At 41.8% G+C, this 23,165-nt stretch overlaps 1 protein-coding gene across 2 annotated transcripts in view; it reads left to right on the forward strand.

The window, feature by feature from the left end:
* SLC25A13 (solute carrier family 25 member 13) overlaps positions 1 to 23,165 on the forward strand; it is a 203,212-nt gene that overhangs the window by 123,335 nt on the left and 56,712 nt on the right. Inside the window, exons 6-11 of one of the 2 annotated variants that reach the window (XM_068550618.1) lie at positions 4,535 to 4,681; positions 6,747 to 6,885; positions 7,640 to 7,733; positions 7,944 to 8,028; positions 11,380 to 11,467; positions 11,949 to 12,107. In XM_068550618.1, coding sequence (XP_068406719.1) covers positions 4,535 to 4,681; positions 6,747 to 6,885; positions 7,640 to 7,733; positions 7,944 to 8,028; positions 11,380 to 11,467; positions 11,949 to 12,107 — 712 coding nt within the window. The remainder of the gene's footprint in view (positions 1 to 4,534; positions 4,682 to 6,746; positions 6,886 to 7,639; positions 7,734 to 7,943; positions 8,029 to 11,379; positions 11,468 to 11,948; positions 12,108 to 23,165) is intronic. The other variant, XM_068550619.1, reaches the window with a different exon arrangement.

The following is a 23,165-nucleotide window of genomic DNA, read 5'->3' on the forward strand; positions in this document are numbered from 1 at the left end:
GTCATTATAACAGATTGCTTCCACAACCCCCTGTATAAAATAAAATAAAATATGAAAAAATAAATAAATAAAATAAAATTCCTTGACATATGTTTCTCAACCAGTAGTTGAACAGGTATTTCCAGTGACTGGGAACCCCCTACTTTGCAAGGTAGCCCATTTCATTGCTGAATGGTCAGGTTAAATACTTCTGTGTTTTGTGCTAAAACCTGATCCCTCTATCTTCTCTCCATTGATTTTTTCTTTAAGAAATACAGAGAACCAGTCTAACTTCTTTTTTAACCTGATAGTCCTTTAAACCTTTAAATGTTTGAATGTAACTATTGCTTCTCCCATTGTTCTCCTCTCCCACGCATGAAGGACGAGTTTATCAATTCTGGTCCCTTTCGTTTTGGAAATGAACGGTAACTACCCATGCTCTATACACCATGCATGCCAAAAGCTCGCCGTCCCAGCTTTACCCCTCTGGACTCAGATCTAGGATGCTTCACCATCTTGGTAGCCCTGAATAGGGTTAGGTTTTCCTTAAACAGCTGTAGAGGTGTCAATGGAGAGCTCTGATGTTAAGTCAGTCTACCATGAGTAGTGAGCCTGGCTGTTTGTTTCAAAGGTCATTCATTCTTGAATTAAGTATTTATAGAGAACCTGTGTGTGAGCTCCCCCAGGCCTCCTTATTGGTCTTTCTCCTCCTCAGTCTCTTGAGGTTGTGAGCAAGGCTGGGGGAAGGCCCTTTAGATTTGGTTTCTCTCCTCCATAGTCTCTGCTATTGTTAGGAGGACAGTCCTGGTGTTTGAGAGCGCATCAAAGACTTTTTTGCCTTAATGAAAAAGTTTTGGGAATTTTATTGTTTTCTCGTGAAAATAGGCTACAGACAAATCTAGAGCATTGGAATACTTTAAAAGCAAATTGACTGTTTATCTTTTCATAGCTATGAAGACTCCTAAGTGTCAAATAAGATTTTTAATCAAATTCCTGACAGCAGAATTATCCAGGCTTCCCGTGCAGTATAGTGAGGTATTAGGAACAAGGTCAGTGCAGCGGGACTGCCTGGGTTTGAATTCCAGCTTTGCTGCTTCCTGTCAGTGAGACGTTCGTTTCCTCAACTGCTACAGTGGGGTTAATAATAGTTCCTACCTCAACGGGGTGCTGTGAGCATTAAATCAGTTTATCACTACAGAGCACTTGAGAACACTGGCAGGTAATGTATGCTTACAAAATGCTGTTACCGTGGCTGTTTTATCATTTGAGGTAATAGTTTTCATTTCCTCACCCAGAAGAAGAAATAGTCATGACATAAACAGATGTTCTTCAGAAGGCAACCCCCATCTTCAGTAAGCTACTTTTAAGTTTGGGGAAACACGTAACTGAACGTTTTTACTCTACTATTAGAGAACTACCTGGATCTACTTTGTTTTTCATGGAATTTAGTGTCCCCAATCTTTAAGAACTGTTGGAAATGTGTTCTCAAGTTGTTCTTTGTTAGGGTTAAAAGTGCTTTCTTGTACCGTGATTGCGGGATTCCCGCTACTGAATGTTTAAGCGTGCACAGAAATGCGTAGTGAGGCCGTTTATCCTCATTACAGATGCACCCCCTGTCCTGCAGTGGGAGCATCAACCCCCACTTGGGTGTCTGTTTCCCAGTTAGACATTCTGGGTGGATTGGTCTTAGTGTTCCGGCTTCCTGCTCTCTGAGGAGTTGGAGTGACCAGGGAAACCGATGCTGCTTTTGATATAATGATCTGAGGAGCCCCGAGACTATTTCAGTTATAAACTAGGGGAGTGGTAAATAACTGAACGCACTTTCTGGTATCGTTGAGAGTAATCTTGACTTACGATAGCTTTAGCCGTGGGTCTAGCCATTCAAAGAAGACTGTGTTCATTTACTTTCAATTGAATACATACTGTGGTCATTTTTCGCTACAGGGTGTTTAACAGTTGGTTTCATCCTTCCTTTTAAATTGGAGACACTTGTACAGAGGACCCCTTTTCGTTCAATACATTGTCATTTGTTCACTCAGTTGGTTCTATACAGTACCTGTCACTGAGGATTATGTCCATGGTTTATTGAGTACCTGCTATATCTAAAGCATTCTGCCTGCACCATAAGTAGGATGAAGAGGACACAGTCTCTTTTTCCTGGCAAGGCGGGGGAAAGACAGGAATGTAAATAACTGATTATAATGTAGGATGGAGTCAGACAAGTCTTATAATTGAGGTTCAAGCAGGAGGCCACATGATCAGTTATTTTCAGTTAGGAGGCCTGGTTATATTTACCTAAGTGGTGGCATTTGAGCCACCAAGTGGTAGGATTTCAGGAGCTAGAGCAGGAGGCTATAATCTCTGCCAGGTGGAGGGAAGAGTGTGGACAAAGGCCCGGATGTGTGGAAGGTCTGGCCAGGCTGGGCATGGGGTGCCAGAGACCAGGCTGAGAGTAACTCCTTGTAGGGTCTGGAGAGCCTTGCTTTGGAGATAGATCTTTACGACGAAAGGTTTCAGCTGAGGGTGATTGAAGTCAGGTTTGAGATGCTGAAAGGCAGCTGTCGATGTGTGCAAGGTGGATGCAGAGGTCAGAGAGGAGTGCCAGACTGACAGTTGGGCCCATGGTGACCATTCAGCTGTGGTCTGAGGAGGCCTTGAACCAGTGGTCAGGCGTAAAAAGGAAAAGATGCATTTGAGTGAACTTTCAAAGGTCCAAGTGGCTTAATGTAGTAACTGGTTTACTCTGCAGGAAAGGAAGCTGGAAGAATTGACAATGACAGGTTTCTAGGGTAAGTGACCGGGAAAACAACATGCTAATAATTAAGCTTTGAACACGGGAGAAGGACCAGGTTTGAGGGCTCGGTGGGAGACATATAGTAGTGGATTTAGCGACGTGTAATTTTATGGCCTTTACAAGATACCCCCATGAGTATATTCGCTAAGCAGTTAGAAATTTTGGCGCAGCAGATAGGAGTGAGAGACTTGGATCTGGGAGTCAAGCCTTATGAGAAATCTTAGAAGAAGACCTAGGGAGGGGAGGTCTTTGCCTGGGAGCGTTGAGTGAGAAGACCTGAGGACAGAGGGCTGACAGGTGCCTCCTATTTAAGGAGCGAGTAGAAGAAGCACTAGAAAGATTAGGGTCCCGGATGAGAGTTCCAGCAGGGCTGGGCTGGATCAACGCTGGCAGGTGCTATAACCGAGAAGAGGCTTTTGAATCGGATAAGAACTCTGATGCTTATTATTGTTTTGTCTTTAAAAATGTGTTATTGTAGACACTTTCAAGCTCCATAAAAGTAAGGATAAAGATATGATGACCCACCGTGTTCCCACTATACAGCTTCAATTATTATCAATATTTTATCAGTCTTCCTTTATCTCCCCACCTTTCTGCGGGAGGAGAAGGGAGATAGGATACTTCAAGGCATTTTCAGATTCATGTCATTTCTCCCACGCTTTAGTTTGCACTACTTCATGAGGACAGTTAGTTTTCATAAAACTGTAAGTCATTATCTCACCAAAGTTAAAAAAAAAAAAAAGTTAATTCCTCAGTATCATCTAATAGAACTTTTTTAAATTTAAATAATTTGAAGTCCTTGAAAGCCACATCCGGGATGCCTTTTAATTTCACAGAGATTAGATCTTACTCTAAGGGCCCATTTGGGAAATGGACAGAGTGTCTTGAGGAAGAGAATATAATACTCTCTGCAGAAGGCATGCTTCTCCTACACAGCACGTGATGGCTTTTGACGGGAGACCGTGTTTTATTTTTTGATACACTTATCCCCTGAGAATAGCAATAGAAATCTAAGGTTGGGCTTCCTGTCCTTAGATCATATGAATTAAAACGTATATCCAGTGGCACTGCCACGGTTTTGCCACGTCTGATGCACGTACCATCCAGTTCCTAATTCTAGAGTGTTGGTCCTCAATCGGGACATATGGTCCTCTCTGGAGACATTTTTGATTGCCGTGGCCTTGGGGAAAAGGGGCCACCAGCATCCAGTGGGAAGAGGGTAGGGATGCATAGGACAGCCCCCATAACAAAGGCTTAACCTACCCCAAATACCAATAGTGTAGAGGAACAGCATATTCCTGAGCAGAACCACCCTTTTCAATCTGCTGTTACATCACATGTCTGTGAACCAAGTTACCGTTAAAAATTTTTCTCTGTTCCTTGGAGAGAGGTTCATGTCCCTGTAGGTGTTTTTCCTTTGATCATCTGCATCCCCTAAGCAGGGTTTGTCCAGATCTTTGAGCCTACCAAGCTTCATTCTAGTTTTTATTTTCCTTGTGTCTTTGGACTAGAGCAGAACATGGAAGTGATTTGGTCTCTTTGGGTAAGAAATTTAAGGAGTGTACTTTCTCAAGACATGTTCACCAGTCTGAACAAAGTTCTGTCTTTGGAAGGAGGTAACTTGGGAGTGCTATTGAACAAGTGTGGGGCTTAGTAAATCAAGATTTAATGTATATATTTCTTCACCCCGATTTGAAATTGAGCAGTCATTTGTAGTAAATGGGAAACATAAATGAAGTATTTCACCTTCTTTGTTTGCAGGAAATACAATTGGAGCATGCGAAGCAAGCCTTTGTTCAAAGGGACAATGCCAGGACCGGAAAAGTCACAGCCATTGACTTCCGAGACATCATGGTCACCATCCGCCCTCATGTCTTGACACCTTTTGTAGAAGAATGTCTAGTAGCTGTAAGTTGTTTTTTAATTTCTATTAGAGTATAGTTAATTTACAATGTTGTGTTAGTTTCAGGTGTACAGCAAAGTGAATCAGTTATACATATAAACACTCTTTTTTAGATTCTTTGCCCATATAGGTCATCACAAAGTACTGAGTAGAGTTCCCTGTGTTATACAGTAGGTCCTTATTACTTATCTATTTTATATATAGTAGCATGTATATGTCAATTCCAATCTCCCAATTTATCCCTCCTCCTAGGTTGTAACTTGCCATAATGAAATAGCTTATTCTACCTGGTGTAAGCTCAGTAAATAAGGGATTGTAAAAACAAGTCTTACAGATTGTGTAGAGTTTCTTCTGTTTAAACACTAACATTTTTTTATTTTCTTAGTGGTATTGCATCCACTACCAAACTTACAGAGAGTGCTTTGCCAGTTTTAGTGGGTAGGTTAACTTGTTACCTGGATGATATGGACTATCTTAAAGAACTGTATTACCTGGCTTTTTTAAAAAGGAAAAACAGACATATAATCGCACATTAATTTGCTTTATATTTTGAGGTATGTCAAATGCTGATCTTTGCTTTTACCTGTTCTCCAAGGCAAAGTGGTTTTTCTAAACAAGTAGTGCGCATAGATGTATTTGAGGAGTCAGCAGAACAGGAACGCTAACGCTTGGATTCACTCATTCATTCAGCATGTGTGTGGAGGCGACACTGGCACATGCAGTGGGCGGAGCCTTGCTGTCCTGTGTTGTGGAGCTTCCCTCCTAGTGGATGTCCAGCCACTCTCCTCCCTCATGGACCCTGAGGGTGTCCTGGAACATTCCGTGGTGGTGGTTCCCAAGCCTTGGTCACGGAGCTTAAGAATCATCAGGGATAGTTATTAAAAGTGCAGATTCTGAGGTCTCTTCCAGGCCTACCCATTCACCATCCACAGGTGGTAAGGTCCTATAATCTAATTTCTGAGGCTTCCTAGGTAATTGTGATGATCCCCCAGATTTGGGACCCTTATGCAATGGTAACTCTTCCTTTGTTAATCCCAGGGAGAGGACTTTTTCGGTGTTTTCACCATCACCTGAGTTTCCCACAATGCTTACCATAAGGAAGAACTCAGGGGAGCTTTTCATCTTTCCTCTTTTTTTTTTCTGGTCCCTCTCTTTGGAGATGCGGTGATCTGACAAGGCCTTTTCCACTCCAGCACTGTGTTAATCTCGCTCCTTTTCTTGGCCCCCCTTCACTATCCCAACTCTCACACCAGCTATTTCAAACGAGTAGTAAGTGAAGATTTATGTGGTCGTTACCTTATAAAGAAGTGCTTTCCTAATAAAAATATTTTGCCTTGTTAGGGAAGGTAAAATATTTGAAACCTCAAACTGAAGTTCCATTCATAATGGACATGCTGTCTGTTTTCCGTGTCCGCATGAAGAAATATGGTTTCTTACAAATTCTGATTATCAGAATTCTGACCAGTCTTAACCCCCATCAAAGCGTATGACATCTCATAATTTTACCATAATATGCTTGTTTGCTAGAAATCCTACCAATATAAAGTCTGTACTTAAATGCTGATTTATTACTACTTATAAGTAACATGACGAATGATGATATTAATGTTAGACTGACCACTTTTCATAGTATGTTTGTGTTGGTATAATAGGGTTTTGCATGTATAAGTATACACATGTATGCATGTGTATAATAGAGTTTTGCATGTCTCAGCTTTTAAGAATTGCTCATTAGATGAAATAAACAAACTTATGAAACATTTCCAATTGAAATTTGAACTCTGTAAATTACTACTGGTCCTGTTGTTATAATCCTACACATGTATTTAGTTTTCTAGGACTTTGTGGAGAGTACAAGTTCTGGTCATGATTAGTTGCAGTTACTTCTAAAAATCATTTATAGCTTTTTTTTAATGTGAAAGAAAAATGCTTATAAACATTTCTTTCTATACATGCCTTCTTGATTACTTCCAAAACTAGCATTTGATGTACATACTTCTGAATCGTCTTCATTCTATAAATGCTTTGTTTATTTTTCTTCTCCCTCCTCTTATTTTCAACTTATTTGAGGCTGCTGGAGGTACCACGTCCCATCAAGTTAGTTTCTCCTATTTTAATGGATTTAATTCACTGCTTAACAACATGGAACTCATTAGAAAGATCTACAGCACTCTGGCTGGCAACAGGAAAGATGTAGAGGTGACTAAGGGTGAGTGAGAATCTGAACTCTTGCCTGCAACTATCTTGGTGAGTTATTATTAGGGTAAAGAAGGCAACTAGGAGTTTACGTTTTAAATTTTTCTGTCCCACTGACACATATTAACCATATGGTACATGTGTGTTCTCCACCCTTAGATCAGACAAAACAATCTTCAGCACATTTTAAATAAACCCAAGACAGTCTTTGAATGAGGGAATCATGTAAAGTTTCTTAAATGTTTTCAAATCTTACTAAAACCTGAGCTAAATTGGCATCCTCTAAAGTGACCTTCAGAAGTACACAAGGAATTCCATAAACTTACACTGCTGACGGTGTGTGTTGATTGACAATCTCTGATCAAGATACCAGCATTTTAATGGGATTTTTTTTTTTAAACAGAGAATTCCCTTCGGAATTCCACAGCTTCATTAATATTATGTCCTGGGACCTATGCATATTGAGTTTCATATCTCCTTCCTGGTTTTCCCTGACCTGCAATTTGAATGGCTTCCTGTGTCATTTATTCAAAGCCTTTGGATGACACCAAGCTTTTAGAGTCAGTATTAGAGAAACTATTCTGCACACTCTTTCCAGATAAATGAAAGAACTGCAAAAATTCTTACCCTATTTGGATTGACTTGAATTCTATGACTGTTAATAATAAAGTTTGGTGATGTTCGCTCATTCCTGTGCCTTGAGTTAATGCTGCATTTAGTGGCTATTCCTTCTTGAATCTTCCCCTTTTAACTCTTTTTCCATACAGAGGAGTTTGTTCTGGCAGCTCAGAAATTTGGTCAGGTTACACCCATGGAAGTTGACATCTTGTTTCAGTTAGCAGATTTATATGAGCCACGGGGGTAAGTTGCTCTTTTTTTTTTTTTAATTAGCTTAATAAAGGGAGGTTAGGAGGTGGGGTAGGAGGACGGCAGCAAACCTGGAGAAGAAGAAGCCATATTAAAGATGACTCTGAAATACGGGAAACAAGAAAAGAAACGTTTTAAAATTCCATAATGTAAATTTTAATAAATTTGTATTTTGTTGTTGCTTGTGCTTGCTTTTCCCTCTAGACGTATGACCTTAGCCGACATTGAACGGATCGCTCCTCTGGAAGAGGGAACTCTGCCCTTCAACTTGGCCGAGGCCCAGAGGCAGGTGGGTAAAAGGGAGCACACTTGCTTCCTGGTGTTTCTTTGATAGGGTCACCCAACCCCTTTTCACGTGCAATTGCCTTTCCGACACTGGTCTCTGACCTACCATTTCTTTGCTTTGCACCAAAAATCCAGACCATTTCAAAAGGCTGGAAAGAGAAATTGCTTAGAGATGTTCTGAGAAACAGATAATTGGCATTTGCTTTTCCTGTGAAAGATGGGGTGATTTCTTAACCGCCTTAGAAGCCTAACCCTCCCAAAAGAGGCAGAAGATCTTTCCTTCTTCCCTCAATCTTGTGCTGGGAGAGGTGGGGCCGGAGTCCCGTTTTGGTGTCACCGTCCCAGCGTCGTGTTGCGAAATGAAAGCTGGGCTCTGCCCCACAGAGAGGCACTTCATCAGGGCATCGCCCAACTGCCATGCCTGCCGGTTTTCTGAATATCAAAATGAGATAATTTTGTTTAGTCTGGAGTCATAGTTTGAAGGCTTTTAGACCTATTTTCTTTGTGAAAGGACTCATAAGTTATGTGGAAACAATTTGAGGAATGCTACATTTTATTTTATGGTTAACAGAAACCAACCTCTTGAATTTGTGGAAGTCAGAAACCGAAGACCTGGTACCTCTTACATTTAACTCTTACTCGGCTTTCTATAGGTCAGGGTTAGAGAATAAAAGCCTCCAGAGCATGTGTTGTGCTTACATGGTGTTTGTAAAATAAATCCACTCACAGACTAGCGTCGTTTTAGAAAAATACCTCCTTTAAGGCAAAGCCATCTCCGAATCCTGTGAGACTTAACAGTTTTTGGCTGGGAGCTCCGGGTCTGTACAGAGACGCCAGTTTGACCACAATGGGTTGATGCGGGCTGCATTTTTAGGACGGGCAGGCCTTGGGCCAGGACGCCCTCCTTTCAGCTCTTTCCCACCCGATGGCAGTGGCAGGTTTTGTGTGCAGCGTGTAACTCAGAACGGTGGGTGTGAGCTCAGTAAACCCTAACTAGGCACCTCTGGAAAACCAGCTGGCTGCCGTTAAAAGAGGAAGCCGATTTCCCCGAGTGCAGGAGATTGAACTATATATAATCACGTGCAGAGGTGGAAGCAGCTCCGCTCTCCTCTGCTTTGATTTTTAAACACTGCTTACCAGACGATTATCTCTTCGTCTCTGTGCTACTAGCTCCTGTAGAAATTTGGGGATTAAGAAAAAGCAGAGAATTTTTTTTTTTTTTTAAAAAGATTCCTCCTGTTCTCGAGCTGGCAGTGGTATCCCACAAGTTTTCCTCTACGCACTCTGCAGCTTTTGAGAGTTTCAGATGATGGGTGCTTGTGGATCCTGGCCATGAAAGGGTTAGACGAGATTGATGAGATTTACAGCAGGAAATGATTGGCTGCTGCTTTAGAGCAATTCACTGGGGCCTTGCCTGGAATATTCTTTACTATGTGAACCCCAGTGGGCCTGACAACATCGACAGACTCAAGCAATGGAGGTCATCTACCTGATAGGCTAGGTGCTAGCATTTCTCCTCCACAGAGGAGTGCAGGAGTCGTCGTCTGCCTTGTGTCGTTTTGTGAGCACGCCACATTTCTAGCTTTAGAAAAGTTAAATGAAAGTCTGGGATTTCATTTATTTTGTCTTTGGATGAGTTAGTGATAGTGGTAGGTTCCTCTCCCCACCAACCTATTATTTTCAAAGTATTTTCACTCATTGTTTTGATGCCAGCACCTTTCTAAGTACTGCATATTTATATCCGTGTAAATAAAACAGTGCCTTTCTAACGGATGCATCTGTCAAAATGAAGTTACTATAGTTAACAGATATAGATGGAAATCATCCATCTATACGGAGATAGCGTTGGATGCACCCCGTGGAATCTGCAGAAGAGATGTTTTACTTTCTTAAAGATGCATATTTCTGTGTAAAGCTGTTTTCAGTTAAATAACTTTGAAGGAGATTCCAAATTATCTCATTGTATTAGAATTGTGCTACATTGACAGCAACTAAAATTCAGTGGGTTGATAGCTGGTATTGGTCATCATTTTCATTGTTCACTGATCTTAATTATCGTGACTTTTGAAAAACAAATGTTACTGAATGTATTTATTCATTCAACAGGTATTTATTAAGCACCAGCTATATGCCACCCTCATGTGACAGCTCTGTGTGACATAAAATTACTATTTTATTTATGTAGACAGAGAATTGAAATACTCTGAAATGTTCTGGCATCAAAAACACTGTAAGAATAATAGGTCAAAAGAACAACCATAATACAACAACTGACTGGCCTGAAGTATGAATTTAGAAAAGATGGACAAAAAAGGGGAGAAAGTATCAAATCACCTGTAGTACAACCACCTAGTTGTAGCCACTGTAAACATTTGGATATCTCTGGGGGATGAGATAGCCAAAATGTTAGTGTTATTATTATATGCATATACATACCCAAATAATTTTTTTAAAAATCGCATATTCACACATAGTCTTTAACATTGGTTTTAAAAGATTATCATGAAACATTTCAAACATTTTAAAAGGTAAAGAAAATCATACCATGAATACCTGTGTACTCACCATATTCTTTTTAGCCTGTTTTTGCTTTATAATACCTTATGAACACTTTTTCTGAGCATCAAATATCTTTTACAATATTGCTTTTTAATGACATACAATTTTGTTTTAAAGCTATAGCATTATTTTTAACCAGTCCTCCATTATTGGACATTTAGGTATCCTTAGAGTTTTTGCTCTTAAAACAGTACTGCTTTTTAATATTCTTGTAGCTTGATCCTTGTTTATATATGATTATTTTCTAGCCTAACTTTTTGTAAGTAGAATTGCAGGGCCGAAGTTCATGTACATTTTAAGGGTTTGGGTGCGTATTGCCAAGTTTCCCTTCAGTTTATGCTTGATTAAATGGCAGATTTGAGAAGCTCTGTTTTTTTTTAATCATCTCTTGCCAGGTTGGATATTGCCATTAAACAAACAAACAAAAAACCCCAAAAGCTATCAATTTGACAATTTGATTGTTGAAGAATGATGTCTCGTTAATGTTTTTAAATTTGTATCTCTTTGATCACTAATGAGAATTGAACATTTGAAAATGGGTTCATATTCATAACAATTTGGGGGGCACATAACGGCTTTCATTATATTCAAACTTGATTTTAAAAATTAATAGCAATAATTACTTTTTATTAATAAGAGCTTACAAAATCTAATCATACCTTCCTCTTTGACATTTTAGTTGTATCATGAGTTTAGAACCTAGTTGTAACTTTTAAAAAATAGCATGTGCTCATTTTTGTTCTGTCTTCCTTTCTGTCTCCTGTTTTCTCACTCTGCAATTCCTGTGCGTGCAAAGAAGAAGGCCTCAGTCGATACATCTCGACCAATTCTCCTACAAATTGCAGAGTCGGCCTACAGGTTTGGTCTGGGTTCTGTTGCTGGAGGTGAGTCATGGATGAGTGCAAATTTTTCATTTTTGTTATTCCTCTTTTTCCTCTGATTTTCCACCTTGAAATATTGAAGGACAAAGCCTCCTCTGGTCTTTCCCTGAGCTAGTTACCAGTCTGTATCTGTGTGATAGGATAATAACAAAGGGAACTTTTTCCTCATACCTACATCTGATCAGGGACTTAGAAGTGACTTTTTTCTCTTATTTATCTGCAGATAGGCTTTCTAGAGACAGGTTAATAATGAGGTTAGGCTGTAGTGATGTGCTTTTTAAAATTTGAACTGTCTGTGATATCCTCTTATCAGGAGACACTTGAATGAAAATCCACAGTTATTTATTAAGGGTGTAGAGAGTTTTAAAACTTGTATATACAAAATTTGTTTTTTTCTTCCATCCATCTTCTCTTTGATGTTAACCACCTCCCCCTTTCCTCTGACCTTAATTTCTTCTGAAATATTGTTATTCTTTGATTTTAGCTGTTGGAGCCACAGCTGTGTACCCTATCGATCTGGTAAAAACTCGAATGCAGAACCAGCGATCCACTGGCTCTTTCGTGGGAGAACTTATGTATAAAAACAGCTTGGACTGTTTTAAGAAAGTGCTACGCTATGAAGGCTTCTTTGGACTGTATAGAGGTTAGTGCCATGTGCTACATTCATGAAAGAGGAAATAGTAGTCAGAGGTTTGGTTTTTCCATCTGAATGCCTGAAATGTATTAGAGAGACTGTGTTAAAATGGAAATACAGCAGATTCTCAATTATCCATGCTAATGGGCGTAGGCTGGAGGCATCTAGGGCATGGCTAATCAAAACAGCCCATAATCTGAAAGCCATTTATATTGCTCTGCCATATGTTTTATTTCTTAAAAATAATTATTTTCATAAACATGTCTAGTGAGTTTTTAAAAGGCTTGTATTGTTTGTGTTCTTGAACTAACTCGACTCACCACCTAACAGGGAAAGGCAGCTGGGGGACAGGACAGAGCCTACTTGGGACTAATGATTCTCCTTGAATATTCCACAGAAATGCCTATCAAGCGAGTACCCAGGGGTTCAGGGCAGCGCTCGTTCCTTGACTGTCTCTTTCTGAGTTAAGGTTGCCCCTTTCCCTTCCTCTGACTCTGTACCCAATGGAGTTGATTCACATACCTTCTCTATCCAGCTGCTTCTGTAATCATCTAAGGCTCATTAATCAACAAGCACAGTAGCAAGAAGTATGTCATCACAAATGGAAAGGATCCCACAGACCCTGACTGCTTGACCACTGGCACTGGGCTAAAGGACATGACTTAACTTCCCAGCCACTCCCTCTGTGATTGCCTTCTACAAAGAGAAGTAACTGTATTTGCATCAGCTAAAATCCAGTATCGTGAGGCAGTTCCAGCTGAGCCACTTTGCCATTTGGCGACTGCAAAGCAGACGGGGTCTTCCCTCCCTTCCCCTACCAGGAGATAGTATTTAGTACTCTGCAGAGACAGACCTTGAAGCTGGCAGCCGTGTAAGCCTGTGCCTGTAGGCCTCTTCTGCCATCTGCTGACTCTAGTCTTCCTCTTAAGCACCCAAGTTAAAAATAAAACAACAACAAAGACCCCTCTTGAAATCTCTCACCTTAGCAATGAGGAGGTTTCAAACTCCAGAGAAGCTCCATTTCGCAGGTTCTTTTGTGTAGGGAGATAACCTCCATCAAAGGCCTTTTGATCTTTCCTCTGCCCTCTTTCCCTCACCCCCTGCCTCTTCTCACAATTGGGAAGGTCTTTGACCCCAGGTGATTGATGATGACCCTTACAGGGTCACTGCCTTTCATTTGAAATACTTTTCCCTCCTGGTGACAACAAACCTCGCAAATGAAATGTCTCCCGAAATGTCTCCCGAGTAGTACAAGGTTAATGTCACAGTTGCTGCTTTGCAGTGATTCAGGCAAAGGCTACTACTACCTGTTCATGTGGGTTGTCTTCTGTGGGGAGAGCTTTGAGCCTCAGACCGGACAAATGTCTCAGCCTTGGCATTGCTTCACAAACTACTTTTATGGGCTTCCCTTGGTGTTGGATTAAACGTCAAGGGTGCCTTTAGAATTGTGAGAAATAATTTTTGTCCTGCTGAATGCCTTTAATGTGCTTGTGTTGACCTGGTTTGTTTGAATTTTGAGTCCCTTCTCTTTCCTCTTTGACCGCACCTGGCGGGTCTTGATTCTTGGTTGCATCTGGAATTCCTTCCTCAACCTATCCTTTTGACCCCATGGACAAAACAGCTTAAAGCGTACCTGAGTACTGAGCTACTCTGGGCCATCCCATAAACCTCATGCTGTTTCAGTTATATCGGTGAGACTGGCGGAACTGGTTTTAACTCCTCAGGGAAGGGGAGTAAGCTGGCCTGTTAGACAGACATGGAGGCTCCCTTTGAACACCAAAGAGGCAGCTCCTCATCCTTCTCCTGGTTTAGAAAGAGCCATTTATCTAACCTGTTTTGGGTGCCTGATCCCTAAGGGGTTCTCTTGTCAGAGCATGATAAGTAGAGTGTGAATATAAGGTGATTAGTGCTCGGAGTCACCTGTGTTCATTTCTCCCTGACTTCTTATCTCTTCTGGTAGACAATTTTAGAACAAAAGATGTACTCTAAAGCTTTGTTTAGTTTCTGTTTCGTAATTTGCATCTTGAGAGCAAAGAGGTGATTGGCAGTTTAGGTTTCTGAAAAAATGGTATATAGTCTTGCTTCATAAATGAATTATTCCTATTCTTGATTGGTTGGGGACTAATTCCCTTTAGTGCCTTGCACATAATCATTGATTAATAATTGTGTGTAACTGTATATTTGTAAATGCTTATCATTGGACAAGAGAGGGATCAGATGAAAATGGGAAACTAAATTACCAGCAAAAAATTAGAATAGAAACAAAAAAGACCCCAACTGTTTCTGAGAATCAGTATTCTAACCTTCGTGTAGAAAGTCAAGATGTAAAACACCCAACATGTGATTCTTTGACTGTAAATTTCTTACTAAATGTAATTTTGTTTAAAAGTTTAATATTCCGGGGGAAAACAGTTAAATTTTAATTTTGAGAATTTAGAATTGCTGCTGTTCACACTCTACCTAGCAATACTTGAGAAGGTGACAGAGTACATCTCTAATTTATAAACATGTTTCAAAATATTGAGCCTATTTTTTCCTATTATGGAATTTTGCTTAACGTGTAATTTTTCTGCATCAAGACATATATAATTGCTAATATTTCCCGAAGAGTATAACTTGGGAATGTTGCATAAGTAAGTTCTCTCCCCTATTTTAAAGCTATGTTTGGAGGAAAAGTTGGCAGTTGGCCCTGAAAGAAGGTGCTTGCAGCATGCATCCTTATTACAAGGTTAATGTAACATCGGTCTCCCTCTCTTTTTTTCCTTCTTACAACAAGAATACGGAACTCTAAAGGAAGCGGTTTTGTATTTAGAAATAGTTCCCTGTGGAGGTCCGAGAGCGAAGGCTCTTTTTTTTAAAAAAAAACTTTTTTATTTATTATTTATTTATTATTTTTATTTTTGGCTGTGTTGGGTCTTCGTTTCTGTGTGAGGGCTTTCTCCAGTTGCGGCGAGTGGGGGCCCCTCTTCATCGCGGTGCGCGGGCCTCTCACTATCGCGGCCTCTCTTGTTGCGGAGCACAGGCTCCAGACGCGCAGGCTCAGTAATTGTGGCTCACGGGCCCAGTTGCTCCGCGGCATGTGGGATCTTCCCAGACCAGGGCTCGAACCCGTGTCCCCTGCATTGGCAGGCGGATTCTCAACCACTGCGCCACCAGGGAAGCCCAAAGGCTCTTTTTGAAGAACTCATTCGGCGCGAGTTGTTTTCCTCTGTCCTTTCTCTGGCAGTTGCCAGCATCCGTGGGCGGTCCTGGAAGTTATCCCATCATAAGCAGGGACCACGCTTGCATCACGGCCCCGTCGTCAAAAGGCGACTGATAACACAGCTATGGGGATTGTTAGCACTGTCTTCAGTTGATGCTGAGTCCTGGGAATTTTTGTGTTGTGAGTTGGTGAGGTCTTCTCTCCATGTTTCTGTGCAGCTCCCTGCTTCTTTGTCTCTCAGAGCCTCTTATCTTCCGGGGTAACTTTGGTTGTTAGAAATGATCCCCTTAGAAATCCTATGAGACTGACTCTGCAACCCTTCTCTATAATGCGGACTACTTTCTTTACAAGAAAATTATTGATTTTCCTAGGTTTTTCTGTAATCTTTGAAATTCAGACCCTTTAGGCTAAGTCTGTCTGTATCACAGGAAATAACACCCAAGAAAATCCAGATCTCCCTGAAGTCACTTGTAAAAGTCTTCCTCTATTTCCTCCCCAGTCTCCAGATTGACTTAATGCACTCAGGTGTTTAAAATCCTTAATGAATTACCTGACAGCTCATGTGGTTTGAATGAACTACATGACCAAACGAGTCAGTTATTGGCTAGCTGTAGACTTGGCATATCAAAGAGAAACAATTGATTGGGTAATCATCCATAATTAAATGCTCTTAACGTTCCAGGAGTAACTAATTTCTACCTCTAAATTTTTGCTACACTCTCCTCTCTCAGATGCTTCAGGTAATGAGATGAGTACCCTTAGAAATTGGAAAATGTTATGGGGAGGGGAGGACCATGGGGAGAAAGATGGATTCAGGAGAAATACTTCCTAAAGGAAGGTTTTAGTTTTTATTTCTGTTCGTGGGAAAAGAAGAAAACCTGCCAGAAAGGGAAATTAGATCACTTTGTGAATTAAACTTAATTTGGAGTACTACTTAGTCTTTGAGACAGTTGGCGGAAAAAAAAAAAAAAAAAAAAAAATTTATTTATTTTTTTTAATCAGCCCATTGACCAGGCTTGCAGAGTTTTAAATGTGTCTGTTTCGGGTTGTCTGCGTGGTGCAAAAGCAGTCGTCTTCCATCCTGGAATGTTCTCAAGGTGACATCTAGAGGATATTGTGGTGATATCTCAGGAAGTTTTGTCAGATAGCTAGTTTAAGCTAGGTCTCTTGGGTGGTTAATGGTTTTATAGAAGGCAGTATCCAAATTATGTGGATCCACAGTGAGATTCCTTCTTGCTTAATTCTTGTAGATAAAAATAAGTTTAAAAATTCTATCACCAAAATAAAGCAATTGGAGGTTGTACAAGTCTGTTTTGCATAACTTAAGAAGCCGTGCATCTTGGCACAAACCACAGTGAATCCGTACACTGCACTGAGTCATGATGTCCATTCATGTCCACCAGAGCTTCTAATGAGTGCAGAATGGTTTGGTTTGAGTCTTATTTTCTTGGCCAATTTCTGCACATTTTCATTTAGGGTGTAAAGTTGTGAGTAGATCGAAAAGCAGATATTTGGTTATAGGAAATCAAGTGAAAATGAACAAAAGACTTGGACAGTTCCTGAGTTGGGTAATCAAATCTCCAGAAATCTACCGTGAGCACAAAGCATTAAAAGGGGAGACTAAGGTGACACAAACTTGGAACTGAAGTGGGTGGGAGTATCGTCAGAGGCTTGAGAGGGCCGGACGAGAACAATGATGAGCTTAGAAAATTGGGAAAGATGGAGCTAGCCATAACCTGGAGAAGAGAAGATTAATTAGTGAACGAATTAGTTCTAGGCCTCAAGAATGATAATTTATTACCAGCTACTGCCAATGCTGAGACTGAGACAAGGGAAATAGATTAAATCTCAGCAGCGAGGAAATTTAGATAGAAGAGAAGATAACCAGGACCCTGAAAGTTGCCGTATACTAGAGTGAAAAACTGAAGGAGGAGAGGGTATGATTCTTCTTCCCAATGATCTTCACTTCTAGAAATCCTCCAAATAGAGGAGGAGTCGCAGGAACCAAGGTTTTTCTAGACCATGACAGTATCATTCCATCATGCTTTAACAATCAGTCTCCCAAAGGCATCCTGAGCCATAGCTAAAATAATAGACGGTTCTTGACATGTTGAGCAAAAATATTTAACCCAGATAAACAAGCATTTAAATCTTAATATCTGCCATGCCCCCAGCTCCACTGTACACTCAGCTTGGAGTGATATCCTGAGAGCTGGTGGAAAACTGGATAGTAACGAGGGCCATGAAAGGGGATAGTGTAGTTGGGAGAGGAGGGGCATGCCTCATGCCTGGGGGCTGTATGAGTCAAAAGCAGAGAGACATAGGGGAGGGGTCGGGGTGGGAGGGGAAGAAGAAAGCTTGAACAAGTGAAGAGAGAAGGCCATGGAAATAGGAGCAGGAAGAAAAGCTGTGAGGCAGGGCACACAGAGTGCTGATAGCTCCAGAATAAAGGTTAATCTGATGTTGAAAGCAAGGAGGGCTCTCTGGGAAGATGGGGACAAGTGTAGGGGCCTCCGTGGCGAGGTCAGGAGGCTAAGAATTTAACATCGGAGGGGTCGCCTCTGGGTTGAAACTAGATAACATAGAAGAGTGCTAGATGTGGTTTCAGCTACAGCAACAGGAGTATTTTATGCATTAATATCCCCTACCAAGCTCTACTGCCTGTCTCTGCCCTGGATGCCTTGACGCTGTCTTACGTGCTTTAAGCTACCTTTCTCAGGGCCGGGCTGGCCACTCTTGAGCTTGTCTTCTGTCTGACCTGAGACAGAAATGCTGCTTTAATGACGGGTCTCTCCCTTGCTGTGGCCCGACATCATCTGTGCTCCTCCGTGTCTTGTCCAGTGTGGTCTGTTGGGACAGCTGCCGCACGGCGGTTACAGTTGTTCGTGGACCCTCAGCCCGGCTCCTGACCCGCTGCTTTCTCTGAGCCTCGTTCCCCAGTTGAGCCCTGACTCCCACTTGCCCGCCAGGTTATAGTCTGCAGCTCAGCTCTGCAGGTCAGCGCCTTCTCCTGTGAGAGCCTCGTATTCCCTGGAGAGGGAGACGTGGCGGCAGATGCGGGTGCCCACCACATAGCCGCCCTCCTCTTACTGTGTGAGAGGGCCCAGCCCTGCAGCCTGCTAGCCCAGCGTGAGCCGGCACCCAGAGAAAAGTTTCAGAACATTCTGGGCTGGAAAACAGTGCCTTTGTAGGAGCCATAAATCCACTAGAGTGCACAGGGAGAAGCTGAGCATCCCGGGGCCGAAGAGCCCTGCTTTGGGAGGCATCATGGACCCGAATTCAACTCAGCGCCACAGCACGGTCACCACATAGTGAGGGACTCGGGAGAAGCTGCTTGGCCTCTCTAGAGCCCAGTCTCCATGGAAGAGGGAGAGGATAGTGATGCTGATGGAGGTGAAGAACAACAAAAAAAACACCTCTGTAGTACTTACTATGTGCTTGACACCCTTCTGAGGGTTTTGTGTATATTGTTTCATCTTCGAAACTACCCCATGCACATGGTACTGTGTTTATCCCCATTTTACAGATGTGGAAACTAAGGTACAGAGAGGTTGGGTAACTTAACCACAATTACACAGCTACTAAATAACAGTCAGAATTCAAACCCAGCAGCCTGGCTCCAGACTCCATGCTCTTAATCGCCCGGCTCTTCTACTCCTCAGGAGAAATGACATGGTAAAAAGTTGCTTATCATCCGAGGTTGAGAACTGTTTTAGTTCTTAACTGAAACATTTTATTTTAGCTTAAAAACGTAGTTGAAGATGTGGTGTTACGTCTGTACTGCTTCCTTATCTTTGCCTAAAGTAAGTGGTGCTGCTAGACACTGTCAGACCGCGTGTGCCCTCGCTGCTTGGCGACAGCTCTCCTAAGGATGGGCACGATGCCATGGGGAGCAGCATTGTACGCCTAACCTACTTCCCTAATTCCTGTACTCCCATAGTCGCTAATTCCGGGCTGTGAGCGTTATTCAGGATGAATTGCCTCTTGTAAGCAAGAGGATAATCAAGAATATGCCTTGAGCAAATAGGTAGAAAGAAACTTTCATCACCTTTTTTGAATACATAATATAGGTTGTGAACAGTGTTTGGCTGTTTGTATACATTTACTCATATCATTATCATAATAAACCAATGAGTTGTAATTAGCATCCTTGGTTTACTAATGAGGAACTTAGAGTTCAAAGAATAATGTCCCCAAGATCACTCAGCACAAAAGAGGTGCAGACCTAGGATTCCCGCCCAGGTCTGTCTACCTGCATGGCCTGTGCTCCAAGCCATTCATTTTGCTGCCGAGCCATTGGAAACAAATAGCTTTAATTAGGCCAGCATTATTAATGAGTTTCTTTCGTAGTCCCTTCTAACTCTGAGATTCTAGAATTATATTTCTAAAAACTTTTTTGAGCAAGACTACAGCTTAGTGGCCCTCTGACCAGCACACTGCTCTCGGGAACTTCCTTTTGGGGGTTCTGTGTGAAGCCTACAGTGGAGGTTCGTGGTATGGGCTTAGTTCCCACACCTCCAGCTCAGTTCTTTCTCATTGGGTTGCATGAAGGATGGGAATCAGAGGGGATAGTGTGATTTATATCTCAACCCCATGAAATCTCAAGACAAAATACTGTATTAATATTGTACCCTGTAAATCTTTTCTCGCATTAGCAGCCTTCTGGTGAAGTTTGCCAAGGAAGCATTGCCATATGTGCTGATGGAGCTGAACTAAAATGAGAAGATTAGAAAACTAACCACACTAATAAATTTCATTTGAGGCAGTTGGAAAACAGACTGCTGTTTTGACAAGTTAGAAACAGCACACACATCCATTCTCTGTTTCTAATGGTTAAAATGAATTTCCAGAATCCAACAGAAACATCTTGTATTAGAAGCCTAATTTTTCTGCTGAGTTACCCAGATGTCAAACATACATGTGCTTTAAACTCCAGTGTGATGGCGTTGAAGTGCCTTCACCAGACTGGCTGTTTTAGGCATTACTGAGCCACACTACCCTTCCTCCCTCTGAGGTCAAGGAACCGGGAGGTTTATTGAAATTCCCACCTCTCTGACTTTCCTTGTCCTGCAGGTCAGGGCCCCTCCCCTCCCAACGGGCATTTGCCCACGACTAATGGTGTCAAGGCCCACATCTCTACTGGCTCTCAGATTGTCATCCACAGCTACCCTTTGTTCCCTAGTTTGCCAGGGTTGTCACCACAAGAATGGTACTTAGCCAGTACCTCACTGAGTGCCAGCATCTGGCCCAGGTCTTAGGAATGGATTTGTACTTTGGTTTTGTTCTTACTGGGTTGAAGTTACTCATTTAATACAGTGGAACTCAGGGCCTTAGATTAAATTACTTTAACCTCCTAATTACTCTTCGTACCTTGGTTCTCTGCCCTTACCATCTGTCCTTCACCTGCCTCCAGAACATTTTACTTTTTGAACTTGACTCTTTAAAAGCCACCCCATGTGTCTACAGAATTTTTTCCAACCCCCTTAGTGTGGCCTGGGGAGAAGCAGCGCAGTATACCAGATAGGAGCACCCCCTTAGAGCCAAACCACCTAGGGTTGAACCCCACTGCCCCACCTAACAACTGATCCACCTTGGGCAGGCTCCGAGAAGTCTGCCTCAGTTCCTCATCTGTTGATGGGATAAAAATAACATGTGCTGAGTTATTGTTATTGACTACTTGTGGTGTAGATTAAATGTGTTGATTCACATAAAGCACATAGAGAAGTGCCTGGCATGTACTGGCTGTTGTCCTTATCGCTACTACCATTGTTTATTACAATGTCTGTGATCTCACCACAGCCTCCAGTGATCTCGCCCTCACCCTGGCTGTGCCATGGTCTTGAGAGATTTTGGTGCCTTTTTACGCTCTGTCCTCTCTGCCTGGATCACCTTGCCCTCTGTTCTACTCGTGTCTCTCTTCTCCAGTGAACCTCTGCTTATCCTTAAAGAATCAAGTTAAGTATCTCCTCTTCTTTGATGCTTTTCTCCCTCCTGCAGGCAGAATAACTGGTTCTCTCCACTGTGTTCCCATAGTACTTTGGTGCCCCAGGGCTGTGATACTCAGCACTCTGTTTTTAGGTGGTGTGTCTCCTTTCTGGCACACAGAGACACCTAGGGCTCCCTTTTCTTCTAAACTGACACTGGCTCCAGGGGATGCCACAGATCTTACTATGTTTATCCCATTTTCTTCCAGTACCAGGCACAGAAAGCATTTGGTAAATGTTTGCTGAACAAATAAATATTTGCTGCCCTATATATAGTCTTCAAAGCAGGGTTTTCTCTATTGTTTTGTTTTGCTCTCTGCTGTTCACAGTGCATTACTAAATTTATAGTGAGAAATACAAATCTCGATAGCTTAAAAGGCTGGCTGAAGTGGTTGTATCTAACGCTGTAGTCATTTGGCTCTGTGGGCTGTTTTTTAGTAATCATTTAAAAAGACCATCACAGGGTGGTTAAAGAGACAAGAGATCATCATTTAAATCACAGTGCTATCAGCCCATCCATGGCTTGGTCTACAATTTAATGATGAGAATAATACATCTAGCAAGTAAATATTTAACTAAACATTTTGGTACTTGACCTGAATGCAGAGAGTAGAATGGAAATTGTAAATGTTAAGATGTAGTTTAACCAGGTTATCCCTGAATTTTACTGGTAGAAATTAATGTTGTACTTTCCTAAAGTAATAATAAAGCCTTTCTCCTCATAGATGTTATCTCATGGTATAAGTAAAGGATTAATAAGTGTGCACAGTTTAGGAGGAGAGAATTCTTACTTTGAATAAGAGGCGTTTGCTTTGCCCAGATGGTTCCATATTCACATTTTCTGTGCTGTTTCGGTTCATTTAGATTAAAAAGAGTATAGCCCGTACTCAAGCTAGCAGAAGCATAGGGGAACTTTTGGTAAGAGTTCATATGAGAGAGAAGGAAATCCGAGATCTCATAGGGATCCCAGGGCAGGAGTTTCACTGGAATCTGGCCTCAGTGGGACCGGAAGATGGTCAAGGCCGTCCCTCCCGCCTGTGCACCTTTCACGGGCTGTGTGTTTTCTCTCTCTCGGGTGTCTCCATTCTATTCGCTACGCATTTTCTCCTGCCAGTCTTCTTCCTTTTCGTATCATAGTTGCTACTTCCTTGTGGCGTTATCACACACGTGTCTTCAACTGGCCACTTTCCCCACCCCATCTGGCACCTTCTCAGTTTGTGCCTTTGTGCTGACTGGCTCATCGCCTTTGAGAACTCTGTCACGCTCCTGGGAGAAGGATCCTGACTGAGTAGCTCTACTCTTGGTGCCAGGTCACAGGGCCCAGGTTGCTGAACTCATTGGCTGTACATCTTTTAGGTGTCTTGCCCTTGGGGATGAAACAGGCTCAAAATATGGCTGCCGAGAGAAGACGTTGCAAACCCAACTGTTTATAGGATCCAGGCAGCTTCGTTATATCAGTGAACAAATGAGGCTGGATGTGAAAGGCAAGCACACATCTGCCTGTCAGGCAGAGGACAGAGTTGGGTGTTGTCTAAAGGCAGAGACTCTTGAGGAGGATGGCTTATATTTGAACCCCAGTCTCCCTACTTATCATCTGGGTAACTGAGAACAAATGACTTAATCTCTATAAGCCTCAGTTTCCACTCTACAGGGTGGTTTTAAGGATTAAATGAGTTAGTAAAGTGCTTAAAAGGGTGCCTGACACATAATAAACAATATGTTGGCTGTTTTTAGAGGAAATTCTGATTAGCATCAGCATCCTTCTCATTTAGTTTTACAATGAAATGAGCTTTCTCCAATTCTGCCTAAAACGTGAAGCTGTCTTGGTCTATTTAGTTTCTCCCTTTTTGTAAAGCCATAAGCCCAGAGAGATATTTCTCT

The sequence above is a fragment of the Eschrichtius robustus genome, chromosome 8 (assembly GCF_028021215.1).
Source record: "Eschrichtius robustus isolate mEscRob2 chromosome 8, mEscRob2.pri, whole genome shotgun sequence".
In the NCBI taxonomy this organism is placed as follows: Eukaryota; Metazoa; Chordata; class Mammalia; order Artiodactyla; family Eschrichtiidae; genus Eschrichtius; species Eschrichtius robustus.